General features: G+C 41.9%; 1 protein-coding gene across 1 annotated transcript in view; it reads left to right on the top strand.

The window, feature by feature from the left end:
- EPSTI1 (epithelial stromal interaction 1) overlaps positions 1-27,619 on the top strand; it is a 50,797-nt gene that overhangs the window by 9,362 nt on the left and 13,816 nt on the right. The window contains exons 2-7 of the mRNA XM_074565033.1: positions 831-889; positions 3,910-3,993; positions 7,737-7,810; positions 8,451-8,534; positions 14,237-14,310; positions 25,068-25,161. Coding sequence (XP_074421134.1) covers positions 831-889; positions 3,910-3,993; positions 7,737-7,810; positions 8,451-8,534; positions 14,237-14,310; positions 25,068-25,161 — 469 coding nt within the window. The remainder of the gene's footprint in view (positions 1-830; positions 890-3,909; positions 3,994-7,736; positions 7,811-8,450; positions 8,535-14,236; positions 14,311-25,067; positions 25,162-27,619) is intronic.

Below are 27,619 nucleotides of genomic sequence, written 5' to 3'. Positions count from 1 at the left end.
CTCCTGCCCACACAATACACCGTGTAGATAAAACCCTTTGTTTTCTCCAAGTGGAACTGACATGTTTTCATCACTCTTTTGATCACCTCGAGTCTCTAATACACTCTGAACCCTGTCCTGCTTCTTTGCTGTCACGTTAGATTGATAGCTCCTTGAGACAGCAACTGCATTTTGAATTAAGTCTAGCAAAACAGGGCCTTTGTCCTGATTCAGTGAGTCGGACCTTAGGCATGACAGCAAGACAAATATGCCCAAGGATTTCCCTGTGCCTGACGAATGCAAGGCTGACAAGGAAACTGAGGCTTGGGCTGAGAGCAAGTCACCTGGGTCCGTCACAAACAGTACGATTTTGCACGCTCCTTGGACAACTTTTGGACAGATTGCCTAAATCTACGAGGTGCGTGGTGCCCTCGATGAGTGGGGTGGGACAGCCAGCCCCAGTGCTCTTCCCAGTAGACAGTGGTCTTCCTCTGTCCTTGAGCAAGCTATGGAAGTAGTTGTCTACCACATGCAACTGTTTGATTTGATTTGAAATGGCTGAGATTTGAGGTCAGCAGTCTAGAGTGAGACTTAAATAAGAAAAGTGAAGATTAATCTAAAAGTGTCTGAAAATTATATCCTTGGTATTTGCAGCCAATTCCAAATATAACAAGTATTTCTAGAGTATTTACTAAAAATTCCTGAAGAGCCGAAGCAAAATAAATACTGGGTTTGATATGAAGTTGTTTGCCACAACAGCAGAAAACTAACCTTGCTGATGAAGGAAACCCCTTCCAGTCCTGTTTTTTCTGTAGACAAGAAAAAAATAAGTGTGTTCTCTTTCATTTTAGTGTTGGCCCATATGTCTTGATAACTCCAAATGAAACCAGAAGAAACCAGTTGCAGCAAAGTAAGTTGAGTTGTCTACTATGGTAATACATTATTTCTACTTGCATAAGTTTAGGGTTTTGTGTGCTTTACTGCCCTTGCAACTTTTATCCTCAAATTTACAATGCTTTTGTATGTGCAGCTGTGACAGTAAAGTCAGTGCTATGAGCATTCTCCATCATCCTGTAGAGTTTTCTTAAGATTAACTTCTCATCTGGCTTAACTTCTTGCAGAATGAGTCTTGTTCAGGAAAAGGTTTTCAGTAATCTCAGTGCTGCAGCTAGAATAGCTGGCTTCTACAAGACTCAGCTGGAATTAGCTCTATCCCACTTTTCATAGAATCATAGAATCATAGGGTTGGAAGGGACCTCTGGAGATCATCTAGTCCAATCCCCCTGCCAGAGCAGGGTCACCTAGAGCAGGTTGCACAGGAACGCGTCCAGGTGGGTTTGGAATGTCTCCAGAGACGGAGACTCCACCACCTCTCTGGGCAGCCTGTTCCAGTGCTCTGCCACCCTCAAAGTCAAGAAGTTCCTCCTCATGTTTAGGTGGAACTTCCTATGCTCAAGTTTGTGCCCATTACCTCTTGTCCTGTCCCCGGCCACCACTGAAAAGAGCCTGGCCCCATCCTCCTGACACCCACCCTTTAAGTATTTATAAGTGTTGATAAGATCTCCCCTCAGCCGTCTTTTTTCCAGATTGAAGAGACACAAATCCTTCAGTCTTTCTTCATGAGAGGTGTTCCAATCCACTAATCATCTTGGTAGCCCTTTGCTGTACCCTCTCCAGCAGTTCCCTGTCCTTCTTGAACCGGGGAGCCCAGAACTGGACACAGTACTCCAGGTGCAGCCTCACCAAGGCAGAGTAGAGGGGGAGGATGACCTCCCTGTCCACACTCTTCTTGATGCACCCCAGGATGCCATTGGCCTTCTTGGCCACAAGGACACATTGTTGGCTCATGGTCATCCTGTTGTCCACCAGGACTCCCAGGTCTCTTTCAGCTGAGCTGCTCTCCAGCAGGTCAGCCCCCAACCTGTACTGGTGCATGGGGTTATTCCTCCCCAGGTGCAGCACCCTACACTTGCCCTTGTTGAATTTCATGAGGTTCCTCTCTGCCCAACTCTCCAACCTGTCCAGGTCTCTCTGTATGGCGGCCCAGCCTTCCAGTGTGTCAGCCACCCCCCCCAGCTTTGTGTCATCAGCGAACTTGCTGAGGGTGCACTCTATCCCCTCGTCCAGGTCATTGATGAATATATTGAAGAGGACTGGACCCAGTACTGACCCCTGGGGAACACCATTCATCGCTGACCTCCAACTAGACCCTGTGCCCCTAATCACTACCTTTTGAGCTCACTTTTACCGGATTGAATTCAGATTGGAGAGCAAAACTTTGAATGCCCTCTGTGTTACAGGGAGGAAGAAGAAAAATATAAGTAAGAAATATTTTTGAAAGCACTCTCGTGTGGAGACTCAAGCAATTAGAACCACTGTTGGTTCCTCAGTCTCCATTTAAGGACTGTAGGTGGATCTTTTAATGAAGATGGGAAAGATCCTTTTAGATGGAAAATATCTTCACTTTTGCTTGGCTTCAAGTCTTGCTGGTAAAAGTAGCTAAGCAGGAACACCCTGAACCTCCACCAGAAATATTAGTTGTGTTAAAAAGCTTTCATTGCCAAAGGTTACAACAAAAGAGCCATGAAGCAAATTCTGTATGCAGAGGTGACCAAGCACTGCAGTCCTGCAATCCTGGCTGTTTATTTGTGCAAGATATGAAGGCTGAAGGAGTGTCAGTCAGCACTCCTCATGTTTTGAGCCCTCAAGGAAACAGTGCAATAAAAACATTTATTCTCAAACATTGTGAGTTTGGCTGAAATGCTTCATCAGCAGGCTGCTTGTAAGGTTGGGTTACCTTTGGTGGCGAGAAAGAAAATGGACTTCTCCTGAACCAAACCATAATCTCCTGGAAGGAGGAATAAAAGCAGATCATTGTAGAGCTGACTGATGGTAACAGCAAAGGTGCTGCTCTGATAAAGATCTGCTTTCAGTTTGTGCCACCTGTGTGCAAGGTCTGAAGCATGCCAAGTACTTCTGACTTGGATACTGGCAGAAACAGGGCCTCACCGAATCCAGTCTCTACCTAAGTGCTTGTTTTAAAGGTGAAATAACAGGCTGGTGTCTGTCTTGGGCCTCTTTAGAGACTTGCCCAGGAACTGTCTGCCTTGTTAGAGGAGAGCTGGTGTTAGTGTCTTATAGCCATAGTCTGCCATTAGAAAACATGGTTCATGTTGGTTTTAGTAAGAGTGAATTGAGCTCTTCAAGTAATACCTCAGTTGCTCTAAAACACAGCTCCTCTTTCCGTAGGCTTTGTGCATCTTGCTATTGAAAGGAATTTTTTTTTTTCCTATGTCAATTGATTTGAGAGAGCAATTTAATCAACCAGCCATCCTAGAGCATATGGCTGGCTCCCCTGGCTGTATTGACTAGACTTCCACTGACTATGCTGGGAGCTTGCCACCCATCTCACATGTGGACACCTATGTTGAAGTGTCTTAATTTGAAGTTGAATCGTGCATTCCTCCTGTTTTTACTTAGGGAGCATGTGGTTGGGAGGGAAAATTACTTATTCTTCATTTCCCTGCTGAGGAGCGTGACACCACAAGCATTTCCCTCCATACGGCAATAACATCTTAATTGTAACAACGTCTGCTTTACCTCCAGGAGTAAATACTATGGCGTTTACCTGCAGGTTTCCAGGGGTTAAAAACCAGTCTATTAGCAGTCTCTTAGCTGTTTTTTTGTTTTGCTTTCGGGGTTGAGTCCTAGGGTTCGCTCACAGTACAGTGTCAAGTTAGGCAAAATGTTTGCCTTGTTAGCTGATCACTGCAGTGGCTGTGTAACCTCCTAGGGTTTGTCTTCAACTCTTGATAACAGGTTTGTCTGTTCCTGGATGGGTCTTCAGGGTTACATACAATTAACGATACCGCCTGCTTTTTAGTACTGCCTCTAACTTCCATGTATTTGTTTCTTTTTGTACCTGCTCAGTTGCTCAGAAAGAGCTAAACAACCTGGAGCGGTGGAAGGAAGAACACAGGCCAGGGCCAATTAAGCTGGTTCCACAGAGACTGGGTAAGACATGTAAATCAGCTATTACGAACAGCAAAATTTTGTATTCCAGGACATAAGACATTTTTCACTTTTTCTCACATGCTACTTATTAAAGAGATTCAGTGTCAATAAGAGTTGCCACGAGCTTTCTGTGCTCTTTGGTCATGGCAATGAAGATGCTTCTGAAACAAAACAGCATAGATTGTCGCTCAAGAAATCTGTGGGGATCAGTGCAGAAAATCTCCACTAGCATTTGCGAAAGAGGTGGTTTATCCCTCCTGCTGCTGACAGTGTCTGTGGTTGATGTCTCTGAGGGGGCACACACTTGGCATTAGCGTGTAGGTGGACAGCATGTGTCGGAGACCCTCCAGTTACCCATAAGAAAACTCCTCTGTGTTAGGGGCCAGTACACGTGCTTTCCTGATGGCTCCTGAAGAGGCAGAAGTGGTCCCTGCAGATTCAGGCATTTGCAGGCTAAATGTGTATGAGACTCTGTATTACCAATTTTATTTATAAAAAAACCAACAGAGACAGGTAAATGAAAACCAGCATAAAAAGCTACAGGAACTTAAGTCACTCTGAACTGCAGTGATGTGTTTGATACGGTAACCAACTTTTTTTCTAGACAGTTGGGAGAAACTCTTCCATTGTAACTGCTACAAAGCATTTAATTTAATGCTATTTGAGAGTTAGTTAAAAAAAAATAATAAAAAGATCGGAAAAAACCTCCAACCCACTCCCAATCTTGTACAGAGAATAGGACTGCAGGTTGTGCTGAAGCAAAAGGAAAGTTACTAGAAGTGCTTTTCAAGTACCAGTCTTCAGACCTATCTTGTTTTAGTATCTTTCTTTAATGGCTTTGGCAGAAAAAGTAGGAGAGAGCTGATGAAACTTGCTGACAAGACAAGACTTGAAAGCATCATCCGTAGAGAACATGATGAGGATACTGCGCAGTAAAAATGGGATGACCTTGAGGAACTGCACTAACAGAAATGGAACAAAATCTGTTCTGACAAAGTAAATGATTATAATGATGCCTTTATTAGTTTTGTACATCTAGAGCTCCCCTTCCTTCTCTTGTCTGTCATAGGAGAACTTGGGGTGCACAGTGCAGGCTATTGTCTGCTTTGACCTGGGAACGAAATTCTTTCTTTGCCATGCCACACAAGAACAGTACGGGGTGGCGTACTGTGCATAAAAATAGATACCAGATGGGAGATAGAGGAATTTGAACTGACTCCAACCAAGATTTGCTCTTTGTGGTCAAGGTGATACTGATCCCACATGTTTGTTTTGCCCTGGAGCGCGAGTCCCAGTTGTTTGCAGTGGTGAACCTACCTTTGCAAGTTGGTGTAATGCTCTGTATTCCCACCATCATGTGCAGTCGTGTGGCCAGCCATGCTCTTTGTGTGTTTATCATACATACTAGCTGCTTCTTGCCTGTGAGCAGGTCCTAGAAGACATGCTTCTGTCCCAAGAGGACCATAAAGCTTTTTGCTGAAGAAAGTCAAATCTGAAAACAGAGATTTGGCGTGTGATGTCTATGCACTGGCGGCGTGACTGGGGACGTGGTGGCAAACCCGCAGTGATTGGGTGTGGGGAGTCTTAACTACTTCTGGTCCCACTGCATTTGAAAACTTTCTTGGGAAAGAAGCAAATTAAGATTAAAAAAGAAAAAAAGACGAGAAAAAGCTGAAAGAATTCAAGGAGGTTATATGAGCTCTTCAGTCACTGTCTAGCTGCCACTTAGAAAGACCCCTGGAGACTGAGACACATGCACTATGTTCAGTGCCTCTGAAAAGAGGTAAGGTGCAAAGATTATTAGATCTTATCATTCCCACAGGAACAAATTTGGAACAGAAGAGAGCTCAAGGAAGGAAAAAAAAATATAAGTGGCATCTCTAATTTCACAACTGTAGGTACTCATTAAGGTAAAAAAGTATCCTATGTTATTTTCTCAGAGTGGTTTTAAGAGACTACACGTCTAGTCCAAATCACCTGAGGATTCTTAAAGTTGAGGTTTCTCAACGCTCATGCTTTCCATAGGGAAATAAGTATCTTGGATTTCAACTCTGTAATACTTGACTGGCAAACTTTCAGGTACCATAGAGGGATGAGAGCAATGAAGGATGCAAGTTGCACCCTCCTCTGTAAACAATGAGTGGAGCAACAAAGCATGCCTGATAAATGTAATGGCCTCTTTTTTGATCACATCATATATAAAGCCAGTCACAGCATACTCTGGCTTCAGTGAAATATTCAACACGTTACAGCCAAGCCAACTTGAATGAATTAAATCTGGCTGAAAGGCTACAGGCAATGGCTAATAACAATCAGTAAAATACTTCTTTAGAGACAATGTCCAGCAGTACATGCAGAAAAGTATAGTGAACACAAGAGGGTTGAATGTTGCCAATACAAGGCTAGAAAGAAAGAAAGATCAAGCATCCAAAGGGTTTCAGAACTTGTTTAGTAGAAATTTTATTTCCTAGGCCTGGGGAGGAGCCACTCTACAATGACAGCTGTCTGCTTATTGCTCCTGCAGGCTTGTTGCTTCTGTACTGTATGGCCAGTCTTTCTCGAGAGCTTAATCTTATGGAGTTATTTGAGTGCATAGAGATCTTTCCACACTTAGGGAATTGATCTCCTATTCACTGAGGCACCTAAAGATTAGTTACCTTCCATTAGTAAGTGGAGAAAGCTGCTCTTAGTGAAGGGTGATCCCTCCTGAAAGATCTAGTATAGCTGTCTTGCATTTCAGGCACCTCAAGTAGCACAGATCAGTCCGGCTGATTCTATAGAATTAATAGTCACATAGTAGGGAACTTCTCAGAAAATCACTGGATGAAAATACAGCCCTGACCCTCAAAATGGGGTGGGGGCTGCTGTTGTTTTTCCAACAACTGAGGGAATGAATTATTTGCTTTCCCAAAGCAAGAAAATACTTTCGAAAATAGATAGTAGAGCAGAATGATACAATCAAAACCACTCCCTCCATCCCTTAAGACCTGTTATCACGTTCTCTGTGTGGTTGGCTTTTTTGGGGTTTTTTGTTTGTGTTTTGTGTTGTGGGTTTGTTGTTTTGGGTTTGTTTTGGTTTTTTTTTTAATTGAAGGCTGAACAGTATGGCCAGAGCTTTAGATGTTCTCAAAAGGGAGCCTATGCCTTTGGAAAGGGCACCTTCTGCTACCTGGATAGGAATAAGAGGTCAGCGGAAAAAGGCTTTGATTTCCATTTCAGAAAGGGGCTTCTGCCTCGAGCCCAAAGACATTACTTAGAAGACATTCAAATGATAGCATCCCATTAGAGCTGGCAAAGACTGCAAGCTCCAAAATTTGACAAAAGAGAAACTTTTTGGCAATAAAATTTCTGACCCTGTGTGACAAACTGAACTGAGCAAAGGTGGGGATAGCTGGATCTGAAAATGAAGACTCATCTGTGAAGCGTGACTGTTTTTCTGAAAATGCAATAGTTCCTCAGTAAATTGATCATATATCATAGGACATATTTGCTGGTAGAGTGGATGATACAGTGGATGCTCGGTAAATAACAAGCTACTGGCTTTGACGGATGGATAAAATGATCAAAAAGGTCTCCTGTCTGTTCTCCTTAATGTCAGATAGCAACTGTAATTATGAAAAATTTCCTGTATATGCATATATCTGACCTGTTATATTGCTCTGTTCTGAAATGACTGGCATTTGAACTTAAAATGCTCATGCAAAATGCAATTTATACTTCTTTTTTTTTTCTTTTTTTTTAAGGTGGAAAGGAATCAGAAGCTCAGGCAAGGCAAAAACAGCAAATGATGCTCATGCAATCTAAATACCAACAAAAGGTCAGGAAGAATAAATGTGTTTGATTATTTTAAGAACTCAAAAAAAAAGCTTTTCGTGAAGTGTTTCATATGGCTATAAAACAAACTCGCAGCTGCTTGACAAAAGAAAGTCATGAAACTCGAAGGAAGCAGCAGAAAACTGGAAACAAATGTTCCGCACCAAAGAAAATGAGAAATCTGCTGTAAATATGTAGCAATCCGTATCTCAGATCATATCTAAAATGATAACCAGTACAGTTGTAAAGCCACTTATATGCCTTGCCGTACCTTCCGGCATGCTGCCTACACTTTGACTAATTGATCAATGTATTCGCCCCATCCAGTGCTTGTGTAGAAGTGTTGTTCCTGTTAGAAAAGGTATAAATGCTTTTAAGTTATCAATCAGCTGTGTGATTCCTTGCGTGGGTGCCCATTTATCAGTCCTAGATTTCTCAAATTTCATAAAGTGAATATTGGAGTAGCTGGTGCACAGCCTGCTTTATTCATTGCCTCATTTTAAGAAAAAAAAAAAAATTGGAAACTTTCCTCAAACACAATTTAGGTTTGACAGATGTGCAGTACAGGAGTCAAGTCAAGTTACCTTATGTGTGCTTTGTGTACCTACATATGTGAAATAATTTTCAATGTTTATGTCATACAGCACAAGAGGGAAGAATACGTAAAAGCAAAAAAGGCAGCTGAAGAAGCTGAAATCCTGAAAAAGAAAGCAATTCAGAGAGAAAAGGTAAACATGGTTACCGAAGAATTGGAGCCATATAACAAAGTTCACGTCTTGTTGCTTGATTTTGCTGAACTACATGGAACAGTCTACTTAAATTAAATGGTAGCCCCGAATTGCATCAAACAGTTAGGAAATCAGTCCTCCTTCTCTTTGAAGCTGACTGAAGGATGCCTGACCTGGTTTTCTTTGGGGCTTGAGCGTTCCTTTGGCTCTTCAGAAACTCCAGCCTTTCATTTGCATCCATCCTGAAGAGTTCGCAGAAGGGGAGAACACTAGGGTCAGGATTAATGTTGTGTGTACAGGTTATATAGTTCACTTTGGCACGAGCTTTCTCTGTAAGGTTGGATTGTGGCAGATGGCACAAAGACCTTATAGAAATCCGTAACTGCTTGCGTAACTGCTTGCTGTACACATGGGAAGAATACAGCCTGTCATGGTGAAAAAGGCATTCAAATCACAAAAAGGTCAGTGAAAATTCTGATGCCACTCCAGCTCCTCTGGGGGGGCACACCCAGAGGCATTGCTAATATGTAAGATCACTTTTCCTTCTAGTATTGGCCATATATTGGCTCACTTTTGAATCTTCAGTTTTATTTTGCATTTATTTGTTTTGTCTCATAATTCTCACAAAGCGTCTTCTCGTCCTGTGTGCTGCATAAACTGTTGTAAAAGTTTGTTCGTGTCTCCGAGTAACACTCAGTTGAAAATGTAATGTGTGATTTAAATGAAAAAAGAAAAGAGGGGGAGCATGGCACTGATGTGCACGGTAGTAGTGAGAGAAAGGGAGATTTCAGTTTTGCAAGTTTTGCCTGCACAACAGTGGAAATGATCTTCTGTGCAGAAGCTGAATGCTGAGAGTTAATTAAGAAAATCTTCGCTACTGGATGGCATACAGGGACATGCAAAAACAAAAATGGCCTTACTTGCCTCTAGGCGAGGGTTAGTCTGTTCCCAGTCTTTCGGTGGTTAGCATTAGTCTTTGGGCATAAGCCCATACACAGTAGCTCGCAGGGGCAATAAATATTTTCATGTGAAAATGTCATTACAAGTTACCAGCTCATGTATAGCTCCAGAAGCAGTGATGATAGCAACGGCAGAAAGGGGATTAATTATATTCTATTCATCTATTAAATATATGTTGTTTGCCCATGGGCATTGGACAAGAAAAAAACGTTGCAAAACTGCTATAATTTATAATTACACCTAGAAAATACATCGATGTATCAGTTTTGTTTTCATGCTCTTTAATTTCCTTACCTTCGCTCACACAGATTATAAAATCTTTATAGATGTAGATAGTAAAACTGTAACTATCAGTTTCTTCTAAAGGAGAATGCAACATCATGGCAAACATCTTTGCCAAACAGACTGTTTAATTTGAATAAATAAACATATACCCACAAAGCAAACAAGCAAAACAGAGGAGCGTGAAAGGGAACTCTTAATTTTAATTTGTTTATTCGGGTTGTCTTCCACAATAGTGATTGAGCTGATGAAGAGTTCTGCTTGGAAGATGTTTATATATTAAAAATTCAACTCTGTGTTTAAGAAAAGCATGCTGAAAAGCCACTAAAAGGTGTCAATTTGTCTGTCTCACCCTGCCTGTAGTTGAAAGGTTCCCGGGAGCTGAGGATGACAGGAAAGATATCTTAAAGAACTGGTGCCATACAACCAACGCTGGGCCCTGGTTACCGCAGGAGAGGAACTTTTTTTTCTTTTTTTTTTTAAAGTGATAGATTTGTAGACGACCACACCTGCAGGGCATCTCCTGAGAGCATGTCTTTCTGCAAATTCACAAGCCGCCTTTTCTTGTTGGCCTGTCCTTCTTTTGCCCAAGGTTATTATTCATTCAGTAAAACCTAAATTGTCTGACAGTCTGAAAGGAGATAATGGCTAGCCAGCTTTATCAGCGGGGGCCCTGAAACTTTCACAGCTGGAGAGCTACTTTGCCAACAAATGTGAATGGTGAAGCTCTACGGACTAATGCGCGATGACTAGAACGGTGGGCACTGGTACTCAGCTCAGTTCTTTCTTGATTGTAAGGATGATGTACTGTAAGCCAGTGCTGCTTATGAGCATAGGATCTGTTTGTGTTACTGCTTTAACGCTTGTTTTGCAGAGAAAAGCAGTATCCGCCCTTCCGTTATCTTTGTGACCAAGAGACAACTGGGTGTCTGCCAAAGCAGAACCCAAATATGGAAGGTCTGCCTTACCATCTGTACCAGTCCACCTGCCTGTCTCTGTCGTTCTTTAATTAACCATGAGATAGGTGCTGGAATACCAATGCTCTTGGCATCTACTGTGTCTCTCTCCAGCTCCCAGAGAGAAGAATGGTGGATCCTGCCCCCTCATTCTGTGTTCCACAAGACCAGCTTGTGTGAATGGGTCTCTGTGTGTAGCGGTGAATGGGATTTGGGATCCCGTGCGCACTATGTGAGGCAGCTTGTCCTGGGACTGCTTTGATTTGTTCATGGGATAACCCTGGGCTGCATGAGTTTCGCTGTTCTTCAAAGCTCGCAATCTCTGAGTGCTCACTGAAATAATTTTGGAGAGACTTCATAACGTTAGCCCGGGAGTCCCTATTTCTGTATTTTTTCCTAGTACTGAGATGTGTGTCTGATCTGCAGAAAGTGCGTGAGTACATGGGAAAGAGCATTATTATTATTATTATTATTATTATTATTATTATTATTATTATTATTATTTGCTCATTAGTAGCAGGTGTCTGCAGCTGGGTGTCATTTGTGCAGCCCTTCACATCACAGATTTTGACCGGACGGAACCATAACTTTCTTTGTGTCTTTTGGGTGAAGGGACTGCCAAAGTTACCAAGAAAATAAAGAAGTGGCTGATATTTGGCTTCTTGATTTTTAAGCTTTTTGCATTTGTGCTCTACACAATTTAGCGTAACTTAAGCACACTGGGTATTTCCGTTTCCTGTTATTCAGCCTCTGTTCCTGTTACCCTGCCTTTAGCCTTTCCCTGTATATTCTAAACCTTGACTAAATATTAAAAGGTTAAAAAGATTTGAAGTGAAAAGGCTCAGTGTAATTCTGCTGTGTGCAACTTTCTTTTGCTCTTACATTACATAGTAACAGTCCTGCTGTCTTTAGAAACTATCCTATTTAGAATAAGCTGTAATTTCATTTTATTCTTTATCAAATCATGTGCTCTTTCATTTGACTGTGTTAATCAGCATGAATGGCCTTTTTCGGGATTTTGTCAAAACCAGGCACTTTACAGACCTTCTGCTAATGCTTTTCAACATGTTTACCTTCAATATCACAGCTGTTCCACTCTTGGCTTTGTTTTTGAAGACTGTGCCAAACGTGGAGTGCTTTGGCAATGTCTATTGATAGATTGTCATTAGTTAGAGAATGTCCCAGTCCCGTTGCCTGTCATTTGTACGCATCCTAAGCGGGGGTCCCAGGGTAAACCTCCAGAGCAGAAAATAGTTGCAGCAACCACAAGTAAATAATTTCAAGATGCTGGATTTTTCCTCAGGCACCATTCTGATGGTAGCATAGCTGCAGGATATTTCCTTCTTTCTTATCTAGTGGGAGCCAGGGGTGATGTTGAAGGATTGTATTTATCGAAGTTAATATCACTGTGTTGTTCTAGCTAGGAGATAGACTACAGCAACTCCAGTGAGCTTTGGATTGGAGCTTTCAGGAGCCTTACAATACGAGGGTGGATCCCATGTCAAATGCTTTTCCAGAGGTGAAGGCATCAGCTTGCAGTGTTGAGCAGTGGTGGGGAAAATTCCTGGTGTCTTGAGGGTATCAACATCACCTTTGACAATAATAGATGCCATCAGACTTCCTTTCTTCCTCTTTCCTTTCTTTCCCTGTAAATTGTTAAGTTGCACAGATGGGTGGGAATCTTTTGCCGCAGAAATCCCCAGTCTCTGGGTGGAGGGATTAGGAGCAAACAAGATATCCCTTGAACACTATCAAAATTTACCTATACTGTGGAGTGATATTTCTTACTTTAGTTTTGATTATTTTTTTTTAACTGCCTCAGTACTTCATACATTCTACCACTGTCTCAGCATGTCAAATGACTGAGCAATGGGACATCTTATTCAGAGATTCATCTTCCTCCTTTTGTTTATTTTCCCATTGCCTTTTTCCAAATAACAACTTCTAAGTCATTTGCCTTCCAACAGTTTATATTGTTACACAACCTAGTGGCTCTTTTCCTATCTGCAGACATCTGACAGAGTATTTTTTTTCTTAATCCAATACATGCCGAGGAGGAATTTGCACTTGTTTTGCGAATCTCTTGCAGGCAGTCGTTCTTTATCCAATTAAAAAATACCCACCCCGAAATCACTGAAGGTAAAGCAATTGAGTAATTGCCAGTGGAACTGTAATTTTTCTGAAATGTTATTGACTGCAGGACAGGAAGAAAATGATGAGGGCGGGGGTTGCAGCCGTGTTCTTAACACCACTTTCCCCCTTACACACACCCGCAACCCCCCCCTCACCCTCCCACCCCATTCTACCTGGCCTCCTCCCAGGTACAGTGTCCTCTCCCTGATTTGGGGCTCTGACCAAGTGGGCCATTCCCACCTCCAGCACTTTTCTCATCTCTGACCTTGGTATTGTCTGAAATTTCCAGGGCACTTTATATAGAGCAATGTCTGGTTGCTGGGTTACCAAATGATTACTTGTTTTCATTTTGAGGGTGGGCGATGAGGAGAGTGACAGTCTGAGGTTGCATTTTGCTCAACATGCTAGTCCTTGTGAACCCCCCGGGTGGGAGCTCCTGTTGGAGCATCCCCCCGCCAACTGCAGCGGGGGAGCTTGTGCTCAAAATATAGCAGGGCTGAAATCCCAGTTTGGCACTTCTGATTTGTGCTTTTAATACACCGAACTGCCTTTTGACTGCTCTTCCCACTGGACCTACCTGCAGCCTGCGTGTCAAAAAATAAATTTGGCTGGCCTCTTTTTGACTGGAATTTAGCTTGAGCTACATATTGCTGTTGTAGCAAGTTCTCTAGTTTCTGCTTTATTTTAATGTATTAGTCTACTTGATTTTGGGGTGTGAGGCAGCTTAGATGACCCTTCCACTGGAAATTACGTGCAATTTTATATTAAAGGCCTTAATCACTTATGTGGCATCCAGATTTCCAGAGAAGTTTTGTGTGTCAAGGTTTCGGTTGATTCTTGCATGGTATCTGAGGCAGAATAACGCTGGTTAAGTACAAATGTCTCCCACTTTCATCCGTCTTAGCATGTGTTAAACTGGCCAGTACCTAATGCTCCTGAAGGACCACAGGTCCACGTGCAGAGCTACGTGTACTCATATCACTGTGCTTTCAGTGCTACAAGACTATCACCTGCTTTGGTGCGGTAGTTCGCATCCTCTACCTTCTTACTAGGACCAACTGTTACACCGAGATACCAGTTATACCGAGAGATGGTCCCAACCGTGCTGTGGCGTGAGAACTCCGAAGGCTCCTGCGGCCCTCTGTGAGGGCAGGTGGGTCTGCCAGGAACACAGGGCGGTTTTCTATTTGACTGGTCTCTTGACTAGGAACTGTTTGGTTATATCTGAACGCATGGGATTGGGTGACTTCTGTACCCAGCTGTGACGTAGTTATTTTAAAAACCAGAATATTGAAATACTTGAAATAATCAATGTTTGGTTTCTGGCTTACTGGAAATCTCAAGTATGTTTTCCTGGTTTTAATGCCATAGGCGGAGAGACTTGAAGTTAAAAAAAGGCAGCAAGAAATGCAAAGAAGAGAGATGTTCCTTGAAGATCAATATTAGTAAGTAAAATTTCAGACTTACACCTAGAAATCCTCCCCTGCTTGTCCTTCTGGTTTGAGGTGGATTTTTTTGTTTTGTTTTGCTTTGTTTTGTTTTAACTTGTTTGCTTTTGTCTGGTTTGGGGCTCAGGAAAGGTTTGGCTTCTGTTGCTTTTTTTTTTCACTTTTTGACTTGAAACTTTTGACTTCAGGGCAAGAGGCAATGGGCACAAACTGAAACACAGGGGGTTCCTCCTGAACATCTGGAAACACTTTTTTACTGTGAAGGTGACTGAGCATGGGCACAGGTTGCCCAGGGAGGTTGTGGAGTCTCTATCTGTTGGAGATGTGCAAAAGTTCTGGGCAGCTGGTGGCCCTGCTTGAGCAGGAGGTTGGACAAGATGACCTCCAGAGGTCCCTTCCCACCTCAGCCACTCTATGATTCTGTGAAATGTTCCAAGCCGCCTCCGTAACTTATTCTGTGAGAAATTTGGTTCAGTAGATTTCTCTTAGCTTCTCAAAACATATACTTTGAAATGAAAACTGTGAATTATACAATGACTTCGGGCTTTCTTTCTCTAACTGAATCAATATGTGGTCATTCAGTCCAAGACTAATTGTCGAAACAGGATCTAAATTACATCTCCACCCATTTATTTTACTGACTAGTAAAGAAATTTAACCTGCATGGAAATAATAAGGACTTCCTATATTTAGCATAGTCCTACAGCTTAAATGTAGAGATCTGCTGTGAAGACCTGTTTCCCCAAAATACCTTCTTTATGTCAGATTTAGATATGGCTTAACTCCTGACATAATTAATTCCACTGGCAGTGAAGTTCCTGCCTTGCCAGTTCATTCTAGCCTATTTATTTATTTTTAACTGATCCAAATGAATTCTATCACATAATTAACACACAATACTGTTTAGTCACCTTTACCTTTTTTATCTTTGTCTCCTGAAATTACTCCCCTGTATTCTTAGCATGATTAATTGCTCTTTCCTCTTGGGTGACCTTTAAAGGAGTCACTTTTGTCCCATGCTAGTAGCTCCAGTTCCTTCATCATTTGCCCAGACTCTGTTCTCTAATGTATAGACATTTTGGTGCTTTCTCATTGATCTCAGCCTTTCTTGTCTTTTTCCTTTTATTTCTTCCCACTTGGCTTTAGATACAGCTCTTTCCTTAAATACATTGCCAACGTTTTCTCTCTAGATATTGGTATTTTGCCTGCTGTTTGTCCTCTGTTTGTCCTGGTGTGGATTTCCCCCCCCGCAGAATTCCTCAGGATTTCTGAAGACCCTGCACACCTTTTGGTCTCTGCCTGCTTCTGACAGGCGACACACCTTCAGGCTCTTTGAGCCTAACGCAACAACAACCTCATCAGATCTTTTCAGCGCAGGGTCCTTGGTTAGGGGACGTGCTTTTTCCTGAGGGGATTGTCAGGGTTCTCATCTTCCCATTTAATCTGATTTCTTTTGTCTTAAGGCTTATTCAGTTGTGAAGAGAGACATATCTCTTCCTTTCCCTCACCTTCCCTGTCTGCACCTTTTTTTGCTTAGGGTGAAGTGAATTCTGCTGATCAGCGCTTTTTCCGTTAAAAATAAGCTTGGTTCTATCAAAAGTAGGCCAAAACCCCCTGAAACACTTTCATGTGAGCAGTCAGTTGGTCCCCAACCCAACTGCAGGAGCTCAGTCTGCCGGGCACTGAGAAGGAGACTGGCCTGGCAGCCGTTCTGTCCACTGATTTAGGAAAGCTTTGTGTGCATCCAGCTGGTGTCATCTTAGGAAACCAACCTGACTGATGCAACTGAAGGTAAAGATGGACCGTTGAGCTCCATTGCTTGAGATTGTGTTCAACTATCAGAAGATTATTTGTATGTACTATGTATTGAACATACACTAGGAGATACTGTAGATACTGCACCTGGAGGAAGTGAGCTGAAAATCCACCTACAGTGAATGCAATTTTGGTTAAGCAAAAACCTGCCATGCTGTACAGAGTGACACTAGTGACTTCCCTGGTGGACAGAGGAAGGAAGAGGAGTCTTTACCACTGGATGTTGTTGAGTTTGCATTGCTAAGATACACTGGCATTATGGAGCACAACATCCAGGAGTAATGGAAGGATCCTGTGTGACATCTCAGATCTTGTAAAGTAACTCCACTGAAGTACTGCTGGTTATTAAGAGACATGTTTGCATAGAAGTGCTTGGTATTTAAAGAGGTGCTTTTGCCTGCTATGCAAAAATGAGTGACTCATTACTTCCATCAGCTAAGACCCCATGTCTGGAGGCGAAGAGAACAAATATGAGGTTGTGCTCCTTTCCTTGCTTTCTTTTGTGGAGCATTTTGATCTCTTCCCCTGCTTGCAGGGAGTGGAGGGAAGGAAGGTCATGCCCTGCATATAAAGCAGTGACCTCTGCAAAGTCATGCCCTGTGGAGCCATTTCAATAGATAAGCTGCCTTGTTAGTCTGTCCTCTGTAATCATCTGTAGCTGCCACCTCACAATTTCCCTGGGGAGATCAATGCCTACCAGCAGTCTCATTAGCTGGGAAACCTTCTAAAATTGATCACCACCTCTAGCTGTATCAGCCTCCATGGGGTACAGTCCATGAGGTACAATCAGTACCTCTCCTGTATGAAGTGCCGCTTCTATTTGATAAGGAAAGGAACTTAAGATTGTCATGTCATAAACATACTGTGACAATAAAGTAGGATGCTGCCCAGAAGTTTGTTGTTCTGGTTAAATTCCTGTCACTATTAAAAACAAGAACTTCTCACTGAAATCCCCTTTCCAAGGTTGTAACATGAAGTAAGTGAACGCCAAAAGGAAAAATTGCCTGCAACCTTGTCCACTGTCTGCAGGATAAGGTTACTTCCTATCTCTTGAAAGCCTTGTTAGATTCCGTGTGTACAACTGGCCCTTGAAAGTCAACTGTATCTGTTATCACAGTTGCTTGAGTATGTGTTTGTGTCTTGTGAGAATGAGGTCCAGACATGCATGCAGAGTACTGTGGAAAAGTCTGCAAGCTTCTCTCTTTCGGGATCAGCAGCTTCTCTTTTGGGATCAGCATCTCCTTTACCCAGGTAAAGCCTGGTCAAGGTCAATAGGTCAAGCCCTATTAGATGACTAAAATGGACAAAACTCACAAGGTATCTCCTAAAGTAGCTGTGTTTAAAAAGCCTGAAGAGCACACAGGAGCAGACTTTGGGCTGGAGAAGTTGCTGCATGGCAGGATTGCTACGGTTTGTACTAACAGAGGAGAAGCACTTGAGGGATTTATTGGTGATAGCTTCACTGTGATTCTGCCTCTGCAGATACCAGATCTAGAAAATAAGGAGTGCACGTGCACTTTTCTACTGGAAACTACTTTCACATGAAATTGAGTCCTTCCTTCTGAGTAATGTTGTCTTGGATGCATGTGATAGAGGCTGTGTTAAAAGGTAATGAACGCTTGTGTAGTCCATATTTTGCGGTTGGCTATTCCTTGTGAGGAAAGGACTGAGTGTCCATCTTTCCAAATGGGAACAAAGAAGAGGTTAGATGGCTGGCCCAGGACTTTTCAGGACATCCCTCTTTAGTTGGGGACACAAAAATTGTCATTTAAACAGTAATGAGGGATGGCTACCTCATGACTTGCTTTTCTTTGTGGCTTGCTGTGCAGGCGGTACGAATCTGTGCCTGAACCGTAGCGTGTCTCACCATATGGTTTTAGCCCATCTCTCTAGTAAGGTGCTTTTATTTAATTTGGATTCAACTTCCCAGAAACTGTAGTGTTGGACGTGGTCCACTGCTTTTCTAATAGCCATCTACCTATTTATGTAATGGGAAAAACAGTCTAGCACGTAGGGTTTGTTTTTAATAGTATGTGATGTACTGTTGTATCATTTCATCCTTCCCTTTGTTACATATTTGTGCCTCTGGTTTTGTGAAGGTTGTACTCCTGTAAAAATTCCTGGCACTGCTGCACTGGGGTACATGTGTGCACTCAATATATTCTGCTCAGAATTTGGAACTGGAAACAGAATTTGCCAGAGTGCCTCTAAGTGCATATTCCAAACACAATGCAAGAGGTTCACCAGCCCGAGCTGATATACACTTGCCTGCCAAAGCGGTTCTCTCAAAAGTCATAAAATGCAAGAAAATAAAACCTGAGTCAAAACAGAGTTTTTATTTATTTATCTATTTTTACAGGATAAATACTAGTGTCCTTGCTAGTTTTCAGTCCCCTATGATGTGTGGTTCAAACAGCAGGCTGGTAACAAATTCTCCCCACAGAAGTGCAAATGTAAACCTGACCGGACTTTTAATATAGGTTGCTAGAGAGAATGAAAGAGGGCTTGCACAAAAAGGGTTTGCAGCCTTGAGAATCTTTTGTTTGCTTCTTTTCACCACAATGGTCTTGGTTTTGTTCATTTGCTCCTGATTATTTTAAGTGTTGTCAATTATTTAGCTAACAGGCAGAAAACTAGGCTTTTATAGACATCCAAAGGGACTCTCTTGAGTGTAATAATGAAGGCAGTTTATTGAACGCCTGTGAGGTTGCTTTCTAATTGTACGCATTAATCTGCCCATGCAAGCTGGCTGAAAATATAGAAGCAGATTGCACATGCAGATGGAGCACACAGAATGGAAGATCTATGCAATAGACTTATACAAAACTGCATTTTCCTTAAAACTGGATATATGCTTATTACTTCAGATAAGAAATGAAATTTGATGTCTAAAATAACTTCCAAGACTATTGGATGAGTTGGTAGGAGGAAAGAATAGCCTAGCTGTATTATTTCATCCAGTCAGGAAAACAAAAAAAGCAAGTGGGTTGACAGGAAAGATTAGTTTTGAGCGTGGGTGGGAAGTGATGAAAATAATTCTGCTGAGAAAGTTGCCTTTTTTTTTTAAAAAAAAACCCTATTTTTATACTTTCTTGAAGCCTTATACCTAAAATGAACCGGTGCCACATTTTTTGTTCTTATCCCCAAGAACAGGAACACATGCTCAAGAACTTGCAGACAAGAAAGCCTACCAGCCAAAGATAGCACAGTTTTTGATCACTGTCATTAGATTTATCCAAGTCCTCCTTAGTATGCTTGTGCGTTACTCCCAGCACAATATGTGAATATTGCATTAAGCTTGGTATGTGGCTACTGGAAGGATTTGTGCTGTAAAGCAAGTGAACTAAATACCCAGAGGATGGCCTTTCTTCCCAGTAAAGGGCACTGCGGAAGAGCCATCAACATCAGACAGGAATTTAATGAGTTAATTATTTCACATTGTAAATTTTCACTTTATGGCTTCCAGCAAAAGATGAATCCCCCACCTACGCACACACCAAAAAATGGGCATTAGTTCATGCTGACAAATTCGTACATGTCTGATGTTTGTTTTTCCTTCTTACCCAAAAGTGGACTCTGTCAGGCAGGTGTGGGTTGGAGTTGAGGTACAGGAGAACCAGAATTCACGTAGAGTTGAGGGCATGTTTGTTGCTGACAGATGGAGGTGTTTTTACTACCTTGCCCCTTGTCACCGCCCAGCTGTGGGAAACATGACAGTTGCTCGTAGCCTTCTGAACTTACTTAAACCTTGTAAACTTCTTGCTGTAGTAAATCTCTGCAAAAAGGAGGGGATGTGAGAGAAGGCATGTATCACTATATACCAGCAAAAGCCATTGGTGGCCCCACTTAGGCTACTTGCAAGTTTGTTGATGGATTAATTTTGAAATATCTACCTTTGGTGGGATTATTTTCACAGATGGTATTATCGCACCCCCAGCTTTGTTCCCACTTTAGCAAATGATTTTTGTCAGTGAAAATCCCAACTACACCTCCCTTTGGAGTCTCTTTCTCCATCTCCTAACACAGAATCTATGGGAAACCTGCATAAATAGAGAGCAATCTCATTGACCTTTGAGTCGACCTCTGGAATTTCTTCTATATTAACATTTGATTTTGTTAGGCCACGTGACAGAGGAGCAACGATGTTTAAAACCGTGACAAACTAAGAGCCATGCATATGGTTTAGTAGTAGCCAGCCTGGCCTGTGGGTCATAGCCAGTGCCTGACCAGGATGCACATGGCAAGGAACAAGGTCATCAGTAAGAACACATCCACCATTGACCTTACAGAAATGAAGGGCAGCTTTTCTTGTAGGCAGACTTTGGTAGAGTTAAGCAACTGATCTTAATTTCTGCAAAAGTTGAGGAAGTTGTTACGCTTAGCCAATTAAATATGTTGAAGTGGGGAAAAGCGTAGGTATGCTTGTTGGTGCTGCAAAAAGATGCGTCCTGAATGAAATTCAGTTTTGGGTTTGGGTTTTGGTTTTGTGGCGGGGGGGGGGGTCCTGCTATTCTTTAAAAACCACCGTGAAACTTCTGGGCAGATGTGTGAAACTAACATTATCTGTGCATTATGCATGGTTCTTAGTTTGTCAGCTAAATTGGAAGAAAACGGTGAAATATTACTTTAATGCTGCTTACTGGCAATGAATTTGGAAGCTGATGTGTCCGTGTCATTCATCGTTAGATGCTACTTCTGTTGTCTTTGTGACTACTCACGTTGTCTCCTCTCTGAAATGCCTATAATGATTTACCTGGCTTGGGATTCTTTATTTTTATTTCTTATAACTGTTTTTGAATGGCTCTTAGCATACTTGTGGACATTCATTATAGCAGAATTGTAATGCTGGAGATCCTGCAGCTTGAGAAAACAAAGAGTTCAGGAGCTGTCTTGTTTTCAGTAGTAATAAGAGTGGCCATTATCTTTTAAAAATTGTCAAGAGAAATAAAGAGATTTATGATATATGCAAAAGTATTGTGCATTTTTTTTCAAAAGCACTGGCATAAAAGCCAATATATTTTTCTCTGTCCTGGCATTTCAATATCCATCAATTAAAGCAAAAGAATTAACTGCCACTGGTTTCATTGGGAAGGAGTAATGAAAACTACAAGAAGCCTTTCTAATTGATGTGTTTTTAATGTTAGTGTGTAAAACAGAATTAAAGCCAAGAACTTTATGTGTAGTCACAAAAATAATTTTCTTTGCATCTTTGTTCTGAGAGGAATACAGTCTCAAATGAAAAGCTTAGCAAGTGGTGCTGCGCAAATCTTGGGTGGAGGAAGATGCTGGGGCCTGACTCCATATCCTTATGCATGTTCCTAAGGATGAATCCTTTTCAGAACTGGCTCTTCTGTTTGTCTGATGCGACAGGAGTTAAGACCAAATGACACACCAAGTTAAAGACCATATTCTGCACAGGATTTTAGACCTCAGGTCCTGCAACGAGATCAGTTTGGGTCTTCACATCTTCCACAGTTGCACGCTGGAGTCAACTGCGAAGCTTTCTGCTTCTTGGCTGTCAGGGCTGTTGACCCTGTTAGAGCATGGAAGCTCCGACCTAGGCCAGAGGAGCCTAGGGCCACACCAGCTTTTATATCCACCCCCTTGTCTCACCCCAGTAGGATTGTGGAGAGTACGCGTATTTAGGCCCAAACAATAACAAAAGTGTGTGGATTCCCTGATCTACAGTAGCTTGTGAGTGCAGTGTGCCAACTCTAAATCCCAAAATTATGCCATTCTCAGCGGAACATCTAGCAAATTCATGTTTCAGCATTTTACATGTACTTCTTGAGCTTCAAGAATATGCTTTTACGAAACAGCTTTTAAGAAAGGACTCTGCCTGAAGAAGAGTTGTGAAATGTTAAGCCGTGTATCTGAAGGACCCACAGAGAGCATCTGCAACATGAACTGATTTCCAGAGTCATGCACTGTCCCCTTCTAGCACGTTACTCAATGATCCTGGCAGCAGAGTCAGTATTTTCCCATGACAGCTCTTCAGAGTTTTTCATCCCCTAAAGTCCAGTATTGTGCTTCACTCCCCCATGGCTGCGTCTGTACTAATAAATTAAGCACTGTCAATCACTGTCACTTTTGAGGCCAACAGGCCTGAGACTACCAGCTTCCATTGCTAGCAAATTGTTTACCTCCCAAAATGGGTGAATTGCATCCAAACTGCCTGTTGGGAGTTACTTGTGGTTGATACTCATTCCCAGAAAGCAGCCAGGAGTTTGGGAAAGGTCTATTTGGAACAGGTCAAAACTATTACAGGAACTGTTACCACAACATAGATGGGTGAGTTCCCATGCTAAGAGTATTGCCTAGTGCTATCAAATGTACCAGTATGGGAGTAGCCTATTTTAATTAGCAGAGCAAAAGGCTTGTTCCCAGCAGCGTAATGGCAAACAGGGCTACCGAGAAAGATAAAATAACCTTATAAGATCGTTCCAGCTTAACAAGTGCATCTGAACATCTCCTTTTCCTTCAGCTTGATGCTTAGGGGTAGTGAGAGCTCAGGTTAGCAGCCTGTTAGGAGGGTGCCATCTTCTTGGTTTGTCTAAATTTTGGATCTCCTTTTGCCTAGCTATTTTTGACGGGTATCAGGATGCTGCTGTATTCAAATTAATTTCTTCGGCTCATGCGCTTCTTTCCTTAATGTTAATTAGTTTAGAGGAACACATTTTATTAGCATTTTTGATTAGCCCTTGAAGTTTTCGCGAGTGAGTGAGATGTTGCTCCAACTGTCTGAATGTGGAACACCTATGGACACTCTGAAATGCTGATTTCCTTCTGGAGATAATGCTTTCCTCTCTGGAACATTAATTGAACTGTCATCTCTCTGACTTCCGCCTTTCCCTGCAGCATGGCTTATGCTACGCTCTGCATTGTTATGACTTTAGGTTTAATATTTTGAAAAATACCATTCAAACAATATTTTGACAGCGTGGCAACTCCAGATGTATTGCTGGGTTTCCATAGAGATGATACACAATGAATTAATATATATGACTGAATTGACTGAGTTTGTCTTTAGTCAGGTTTGGAAACCTGAGCCCCTTTCTCGTGATAAGGACACTTAATTAACGTACTACTTAATTTGGTGTAGTAGGGTTTTTCTGTATTCAAAGGCAGTGCAAAGTCTTGCTGAGAAATTTAATTTGCTTCCACTCTTGTAATCATCTTTTCGAATACCGAAATGGAGTTAGCTTTTCATCTATCAGTGTGCTGATCTGGGAAATGCAGTGTCTTAACCCTCCACCCCATTTTTATACAAATAATGAGAAATTCATGTCATTCTTTTGCCATCCATAAGGAATTAGGACATCCAGGTATACCCCTAAGTTGCCAGATATTTCTTTGCAAAGCTTCACTTTCTTAAATATATTCCAGATTTTCTGTAGGAGTTCTTAGTTTTTCTGGTGTAGAAATAAATCGTTATTTTAGCATTTTTAGCATAGGTAGAGAAACACAAAATCTGCAATTTAAAACTTTAAGTTCCCAAAATTATTCTGTGCAATCTCACCACTCAATCAGTCATCTTTCATGGAAAAAATGTGTGTTCTTGAGGCTTGCGTAGGAAGACTACTAATTTATTTAACCTTGATATACAGGTGCTCTGGAGATCAGGGAATCTTATGTTTCGCTTTGTTCTTTCTGTATTATGTATTGGCCGAGGTCCATGTTAACTGCCCAGGTAATGGAGGAAAGGGAGTAAACTGGGAATGCCGAGACTCTAAAAGCATGGCTTGCTACAGCTTGAGCAAGTATGCTGTACCTGAAGTGGTAACAGGGTTTTGTATTGTGTAGAGTAGCAGAGAAGAACTTGTGGGTTCTTGTTCTTTTTCCCCACTTCTCCTCAATATACCCACTGACCAGCAGGACATTTTCCAAAAATTCATCTACTCACCTTTTCAGATCATGGAGTGAAAGACAAAACCACACTTGGTAGTCTGTTTCACCAATTAGTCATCATCGCTCTTTAGCAGCCAAGGCTTTTTCTCCAAGGTTAAGTAGTTGTCTTTGGTAGAGGCATTTCCCCCACAGAGCTAGCTGGTTGCCCTGTTAGCAGAGTAAATCTTTGTGTCAAATGCCTCTTGAAGCACTCTTTCTGCTCTCACTTCCGCACTTTCATGCTTTCCAAAGCTGTATACAGAAATAAAATTGCCTCTTTCCTCTAATTCTATTCCTTTGCGCGAGCAAAGACTTGAACAGATATGCCTGGGATGGCAGGTTAGGAAACTGATTCTCGATACGGCACTATTCTTAACATTTGTTTATGTTGTTGCTTGTGACTTTGTTTAACTGTACTTCGTTGAAACTGTGAGCCAAGTGATGCTACTTTGAAAATCTGGCTTATAAAACGTGCGATTGGAAAAAGAAAATTGCCCTTGCCAGAATAAGAAGTGACAATGTTGTGGAGTTCTGCTCCAACTAAGCTGTATTTTTTTCAATGCTACAAAATGCTTCGAAGTCTTTCTGCTTGATTAAGTAATCTGTTGTAAAGCTGCATTCTATTAACCATGAAGGAAAATTCCTTAAAATAATCTTTTAAATTACGTCTCTGAGATCTATAGATCTGGCAGAAGGATTTGCAACAATTCAGTGAAGCAGTTGCATCCTGATGAAGTCCAATGGTATGCAAGTCTGTGTTTTAGGAGCTTTACAATGAGGAAAGAAAGCACAGCCACCGTAGACCCCAAATATGCAAATGACAATAATTGTTTGCTTAAAAATTCCTCCCAGCAAATATCTTATCCACAATATAGGTTCTTTATCCTGTCCCATTTAATTCTGCCTGTCTACATAACCATTTGTTCCACCTGTGATGTTTTCCAGCAGTCACATGACAAAACGTCTAGGCTAGATTCCAAGGGTGGAATAAAAAGCTGTATTTATTTTTATTGAAGCACTAACAAGTCTATTTGGATTGGATTTCTTCATAGCAAAACCAATGAATTATTGAACAGATTGGACTTGGGTTTGCCAAGGAGTGATTCCTGTCAGATTGCTAATCGTGGTCCAGAATCTACAGCGTGGGTAAGCAAAACCATGGCATGTGCTATATTTTCCGTCAGCTTTCCAGGTGCTGTTAATAGTGGAATATTAGAATACTCTAATTGACCTTAATTGTCTAGACATAACTCATTGAGTACCAAGGAGTCTTTCTGGGTAAATGAGATTGCCTACATTGTCTCTTACACACTGGCAGAGTATCCTACATAGTAGGGCACTGCCTTTATTACTCACAGATCTCTCACTGCTAAATGAGAACCAGATTTATATTCTAAGGTCAGGTCAGAATCTTAAAAGTGTTCTGTATCCATCCGTTGGTGGCAAGCTTTTATGAAATTTCAACTAGTTCATGTCAGCGGATGCTTTACTGCATTGAAAATGTAGTCAGAAGAGAAGCTTATTTCTCACTGCATCCTAAAAGGGATTTCATAGGCTGCTTGGGGACTTTTTCCCAGTTTGAATGGGCCTGATAAGTATCAATGTAATTAGGAAATAGATAAAGTATTGCTTAAGTTTCATTATTCTAATTCCTTCAAAAAGGCTTTTTTCACATATGGTTAGTCTCTTCTTGTCTAAACCAAGTTTCCTACTGATGTAAAAACTTGCAGTGAGCAATATTAACCCTGAGACAGAATTATTTCTCCTTTAGGGAGGTTTGTAATTGGGGGAAGACAGAGAGCAGACAGCCAAGTGGACAGAAATTGTCATTATGAGCAATGGTCCTTAGTCAGCAGAAACTTGAAAGTATTCAATATGGGCAGCTCTGTGTTGTATACAACCTTGAACACCAACAGTTGAGTAAAGGGAGTGGAAGATTTACCTCCATATTTCCTCGGAAGCCTTGGAAATGTGCAAGACCCTCCCGTTGTAGGAATTGCTGCAACCAGAATAGATGACAGCTCTGTCTTGCCTCTGGTATCTCTTCCTGGTTTGCATTGCATGAAAAGGGAAGGTAATATTGCAAATAGGTTCCTTACCCCTTCGATTCCTCAGGTCATTTAGTGTCCCTGAAAACCCTAAAGAAATCTTAGCATATCTGGGCAGATACCTAGCTTGAAGGAGCCAACTTCTGACCATCATTGTTGAGCAGAAGGTCAATTGCAGGAAAGTGGCATTCAAACTGTCTTTTGTAGTCCTGGGTGGACAAACAAGATGGACTATGAGAAGGTAAAAAAGATGTCTTGAAACCACTTCTATCTCCCTCTTGAAGCATCCAGTGCTCCAAGCAGTGGGGAAGTTGTTCTTTGGTAGGGAAGACCCAGCTCTGCAGCCTTTCGTATGGTGTGAACATTGAACTGCGAAGACAAGTGAGCTCATGTCCCCAGGACTGACTTAGATTTCAGCATTTTAGTGTGCTGTGTTCATATCTATACAGAAGTGGGTGGATGCCTGAAGGAACGCCGAATTCTGGGCTCCCCAGTTCAAGAGAGACAGGGAACTGCTGGAGAGAGTCCAGCGCAGGGAAACAAAGATGATTGTGGGATTGGAGCATCCCCCTTACGAGGAAAGGCTGAGACAGCTGGGACTCTTTAGCCTGGAGAAGGCTGAGGGGAGACCTTATTATGGCATACAAGTATCTAAAGGGTGGGTTGAAGGAGGATGGAGCCAGACTCTTTTCAGTGGTTCCCAGTAACAGGACGAGGGGCAACGGGCACAAGCTGGAACATAGGAAGTTCCGATCAAATATGAGAAAAAACTTCTTTACGGTGAGGGTGGCAGAGCACTGGAACAGGCTGCCCAGGGAGGTTGTGGAGTCCCCTTCTCTGGAGATTTTCAAGACTCACCTGGATGCAGTCCTGAGTAGTGGGCTCTAGGCAATCCTGCTTTAGCAGGGGAGTTGGACTAGGTGATCTCTAGAGGTCCCTTCCAACTCTGAAAATGCCGTGATTCCATGATTCTTTCAGACATACAAGTCCTACTTTTAGCCTTTGCCTTCTACTTCACCTACCTACATGTGCCTTTCTCGTTCCAGTTTTTGAGTATTTTCTTAATAACTTATGCCAAATTCCACACTATAGTTCCATCTTTGGCTTCACCAGTGTCCAAGCAGATAAAATACGTAATTTATTTGTACTGGTTTTAATTAATATCATCTGATGTTATACATGTCTTTTGCGTGGCAGCATTTCTGTAGCTTTGTGAATCAATTCAGCACTTGCTTATAACGCAGCAGTGCAGTTAGCAAAATGTCTTCCCAGGCAACTTGGATGAGGTACGGTCTATAGGCGTACGCACAGCCTCCATGCTCTGTGTGAGGCGTCTGAAGCACATAACCAATGAGTTTTTATCTAAATAAACTTGGCGTAGTACCAAAATGCTAAACCAGTGGGAAAACCTGAACTCTAATTTTGATGTTATCTTGGACCTGTGCTTTGTGTGGAGTAATTAAAAGATTCAGGAACAGTGTGTTTGAAATAGTGAAGTGCGATAAGCTTAGGAAGTGCCTGACATGCATGTTAAAAGGGGGGCACATATAGATGTG

This window comes from Larus michahellis, chromosome 1 (assembly GCF_964199755.1).
Source record: "Larus michahellis chromosome 1, bLarMic1.1, whole genome shotgun sequence".
In the NCBI taxonomy this organism is placed as follows: domain Eukaryota; kingdom Metazoa; phylum Chordata; class Aves; order Charadriiformes; family Laridae; genus Larus; species Larus michahellis.
The sequence above is the reverse complement of the archived record's forward strand: the minus strand, read 5'-3'. Positions and strand labels throughout refer to the sequence as shown.